Source organism: Penaeus chinensis, chromosome 7 (assembly GCF_019202785.1).
Source record: "Penaeus chinensis breed Huanghai No. 1 chromosome 7, ASM1920278v2, whole genome shotgun sequence".
Lineage (NCBI taxonomy): Eukaryota > Metazoa > Arthropoda > Malacostraca > Decapoda > Penaeidae > Penaeus > Penaeus chinensis.
The window spans coordinates 12,977,230-12,982,229 of record NC_061825.1 but is presented as its reverse complement, the minus strand read 5'-3'; the positions used below and the strand labels follow the sequence as shown (position 1 = coordinate 12,982,229).

The 5,000-nt window shown below is 46.4% G+C and overlaps 1 protein-coding gene across 2 annotated transcripts in view; it reads left to right on the top strand.

Annotated features, from left to right (window-relative positions):
* Positions 1-5,000, top strand: part of LOC125027157 (titin-like) — a 7,106-nt gene that overhangs the window by 1,454 nt on the left and 652 nt on the right. The window contains exons 4-5 of one of the 2 annotated variants that reach the window (XM_047616043.1): positions 73-3,578; positions 3,639-5,000. The exon at positions 3,639-5,000 is cut by the window's right edge and continues 652 nt beyond it. In XM_047616043.1, coding sequence (XP_047471999.1) covers positions 73-3,578; positions 3,639-5,000 — 4,868 coding nt within the window. Of the gene's footprint in view, positions 1-72 lie in introns of both variants that reach the window. The other variant, XM_047616042.1, reaches the window with a different exon arrangement.

Sequence of the window (5,000 nt, the reverse complement as noted above, 5' to 3'; positions counted from 1 at the left end):
AAATATACAGTTATTTTTGTTAAGTGTCCCACTGCCATACACTCTTTATAGAAGTTTTATTTGCTCCCGCAGGTTACTATGCTGACATTGAAACCAGGTGTCAGGTTTTCCACATCTGTAACGTTCGAGGCGGCCAAGCCTTCCTCTGTCCGAACGGCACCATTTTCGACCAGCAGCACTTTACTTGCAAGTGGTGGTTTACCGTCAACTGCGAAGACTCTGAAGGATTCTTTGACCTGAACAACAACATCGGCTCTGCTGCTGAGACACGGGAAACACAGGTTGTTAGAGAAGATTTTGGCCAAAAAACGGAGCAACCCCAGGAAACTCAACAAGTCCAACAGATTGAACAAGTCCAGCCAGAGATCCATCAAGTTCAGGAAGGCCAGACCGTCCAGGAAACCCAAAAGGAAGAACATCCAATCCTTCTGCCAGATCAGATCCCCACTCGTGTTCACCAATTTATCCAGCCAGTTCCCCAGGAATCCGGCACAATTCCCGTACAGCAACCCCAAGAAGTTCTTATTAGCCAAGTTCCTCAGGAAGAAAATATCATCCATAATGTCCTAGAAATTTCCACAGGGGCCATTGGTGCTGAGATTGAAGACTCGACAATTCGGCAAGTTATCAACCAGTTGATACCTGATCAAAAGGACACACAGAATACACCCAGCACTTCACAGGAAGAACAAAATGAACTCGATGTCGCCTTTGAGAAACCAACTGCATGTGGCCAGGGATCAGCAGACTGTGTAGCCAAGCCGAGTGGAGGAGTGTCTCAACTATATGACGGTCCCACTCTTAACACAGGAGAATCTGTCTCTGTGCACAATCTACCTGAAGAAGCTCATGCTACTGGAGGGATCGCCGAAGAAGAAAATCTTATCGTCCCTGGCATATCACAAGTCGATAATGAAAACAAGGCCATTGAACAAGATCACCAAGCAAGGGACAATGAAGTTAAAAATGAAGTCGCATCCCCAGAACTCTCAGCAGCCCCAAGGTATGATGACACACCCGAGACTGTCTTCCATATTTCTCAAGTAGGAACTTCAGTCCAAGAAGAAAAAATGCATCCCATACAAGAGAACCAATTACAAGAAAATGATGATCAGTTGATTGCCCAGGGACTGTTTCCTGTTCAGACTGAAGAACAGCAGGCTCCCACCCAGGGAGAGCAGGTCCTTGATGAAGAACAAGGCAAAGAACAGATTTTCACTCAAGAAGAACAGGTCCCTAGTTTGCATGACGACTCAGATCAAGTAAAAATACAATTCCCAGTTCAAATAGAAGAGCAGACCACTCAGACTGTTACTATTGAAGAAGAAAGTCCCGTCCAACTAGAAGAGCAAGGGGAAAATCAACTCTCCATTCAAGAGGAACAACAGCTTTATAGCCAGGAAGGCGAGTACCATGCTAAAGTACAAGAGTACGTCCCTCTCCAGGACGAATTCCTTGCTTCAACTGTAGAAGTTCGAACAGGTAATGAACAAATCCACCCCCTTCAGTTGCGAATTCGTATCCCTATGCAACCCGAGGAAGGATCTCTTCAAGGTGAAGGTCATTTTGCTGTTAACGATGAAGAAGGAAGTGCGATCCAAGAGGAAGAACTCACTACCCCAACTGTTCCTCTTCTGGATGAGGAACAATTTGTGGCAAATTTCGAAGAACAATTTCCTACCCTAGAAGAGGAAGAGGCTTCCCATGTACAGTTGCATGCTGGAGAACAGATCCCTTTCTACAACGAAGAGCACATCCCTGCTTATGGTCATGAACAGACCTTCACTCACACTGAAGAATTTTCCACCATAGGAGAAGAACATTTCCCCGTCCATGCAATTGAAGTTCTCCCAGTTAGTGATGGAGAAGAACATTTCTCTGTAACGACTGTTTTCCCTGAACAGCTAGATGATGAGCCTACAGGCTTCCCTGTTCTAGGTGAGGACTTACCTGCTCAAGAAGAGGAAATTCATGGCTATGGAACCGAGACTTCAGATTTCCCACATATTCCCCCAACGAAAGTACCATCAACATTCATTATTGAAATACCATCAGAAGTATTTGAAGCTCCTGCTGAAGCAGCAACCCAAGGTACGTTTGGTGTGGCTCAGACAGATCTACCTACAGATTTTGTGGGAGAACAAGAAATTTCAAATCAGTCTGAAGTCGTACAAAAGGAATACACAGAGGATTTTAATCAGGAAGGTGTGACTTCACTCTATGGTCTGCAAGAAAAAGATGAGACGACTGCTTCTCCAGTTGATTTGGAACATGGCCAGGTCCCCGAGGCTGTCCAGCCTTTGTGCAACAGCATTTCATGTCCAACCAAAGGGCAGGATTACAGTTATGGAATTGCTGTAGGTGAATTCTCCCCACAGACTCCTCCCTTCATTCAGGATCTAAGTGGCGAAAATCCACAGTTTGACAATACGCAGGTACAGGACACTACAGGCCTTGTTGAAGAGACAGATTATTCCAGTGAATCATCAGAAGAGGTATATGGAGACAGTGATATTCAGACAACGACAGTGGCACCAGAAGACACTGAACATAACGAGGTTTTCCAGATCGACATCCGCCATGAAAGTCCTGTAACTCTCAGTGTAGAAGGAGACTTCCAGCAACCAGAAGTGAATATTATCCACCCTCAGATTCCACAACTCTATGAAGCTCCCGAGACAGCCAGTGTGACAGAGGAAGCTGTGACTGCATTCGAGACTGGCACAGAGATAGTGACTGAAGTGCCAGAGCATGATGATGTTCAGCTAAAACTGCAGGAAGGTAGCCTGGAGATAGATTCCTCATTGTATGGAACACTCATCATTCCTGAAGTACACCCTGAGGTCGTGAGCAGCAACAATGCCCCTGTAGATCCTGTGGTGTCCCTGATTCAGAGGGGAGAGAATGATCGTCGACAAAACGCAAGCACTAATATTACCCAAGGAGTATCAGTTTCAGACCAAGGACCTGCTGAAGAAGCCACACATCCTCCCTTCCTTCAGGATGAATACACTACTATCCTTCCTGACAACCGGGAAGATGTTACTCCCACTCCTTATGATGAGGAAGACGTCACCTCCATCCCCACTGAGGAAGATACTACATTCCTCCCAGTAGCCAAAGACAACGACAAAGAAACGAAATTCTTCCCAGCTGATGTAGATGAAACTACAACCTTCCAAACTGACCTCCATGATGTCACGACCAGCCCTTTCAGCCAAGAAGATGAGGCAGGAATTCCACTTTCATCTCAAGGGGACCATGACATACAAGGTCTTATTGCTCACGATGTCCACGCGAACACGATTGAATTTAACAAAAACCAAGGCACTGGATATTCACACACAAATTATCACCAAGAGTCACAGATGCCTGAAATTACTTACTATGAGACATCTCAAGACCAAGCCACGGATTCATTCCCACAGACACCACAGGAACCAATGACTTACGAGCAAACACCACAAGAACCAGTAACATTTGAACAAGAAATAGTAAGAAACCAGGAACCAGTCACGTTTGAAGAAGGCTCAGTTACTTTCGAACAGGGTCCACAGGAACCAGTCGGTTTTGAGCAGGTACCACAAGAACCAGTCACTTTTGAACAGGGACCACAAGAACCAGTCGGTTTTGAGCAGGTACCACAAGAACCAGTCACTTTTGAACAGGGACCACAAGAACCAGTCGGTTTTGAGCAGGTACCACAAGAACCAGTCACTTTTGAACAGGGACCACAAGAACCAGTCACTTTTGAACAGGGACCACAAGAACCAGTCGGTTTTGAGCAGGTACCACAAGAACCAGTCACTTTTGAACAGGGACTACAAGGACCAGTCACTTTTGAACAGGGACCACAAGAACCAGTCACTTTTGAACAGGGACCACAAGGACCAGTCACTTTTGAACAGGGACCACAAGAACCAGTCGGTTTTGAGCAGGTACCACAAGAACCAGTCACTTTTGAACAGGGACCACAAGAACCAGTCGGTTTTGAACAGGGACCACAAGAACCAGTCACTTTTGAACAGGGACCACAAGGACCAGTCACTTTTGAACAGGGACCACAAGAACCAGTCGGTTTTGAGCAGGTGCCACAAGAACCAGTCACTTTTGAACAGGGACCACAAGAACCAGTCACTTTTGAACAGGGACCACAAGGACCAGTCACTTTTGAACAGGGACCACAAGAACCAGTCGGTTTTGAGCAGGTGCCACAAGAACCAGTCACTTTTGAACAGGGACCACAAGAACCAGTCGGTTTTGAACAGGGACCACAGGAACCCGTCACTTTTGAACAGGGACCACAAGGACCAGTCACTTTTGAACAGGGACCACAAGAACCAGTCGGTTTTGAGCAGGTGCCACAAGAACCAGTCACTTTTGAACAGGGACCACAAGAACCAGTCACTTTTGAACAGGGACCACAAGAACCAATCACTTCTGAACAGTTACCACAGGGATCAGTAACTTTTGGACGGGAGCCACAGAACACAGTCACTTTTGACCAAGTACCACAGGAACCAGTCACTTTTGACCAGTTACCACAGGAGCCTGTTATGTATGACCAGGTACCACAGGAACCAGTCACTTTTGACCAAGTACCACAGGAGCCAGTCACTCATAACCAGGTACCACAGGAGCCAGTCACTTTTGACCAAGTACCACAAGAACCAGTCACTTTTGACCAGGTACTACAGGAACCTGTTACGTATGACCAGGTACCACAGGAACCAGTCACTTTTGACCAAATACCACAGGAGCCAGTCACTCATAACCAGGTACCACATGAGCCAGTCATTTCTGAACAGGTACCAGAGGAGCCAGTCACTTTTGACCATGTACCACAGGAACCAGTGACTTACGATCAGGAACCACAGGAGCCAGTCACTTTTGACCAAGTACCACAGGAACCAGTTACTTACGATCAGGAACCACAGGAGCCAGTCATTTTTGACCAGGGACCACAGGAAACTGTTACTTTCGACGAGGAACTACAGGAA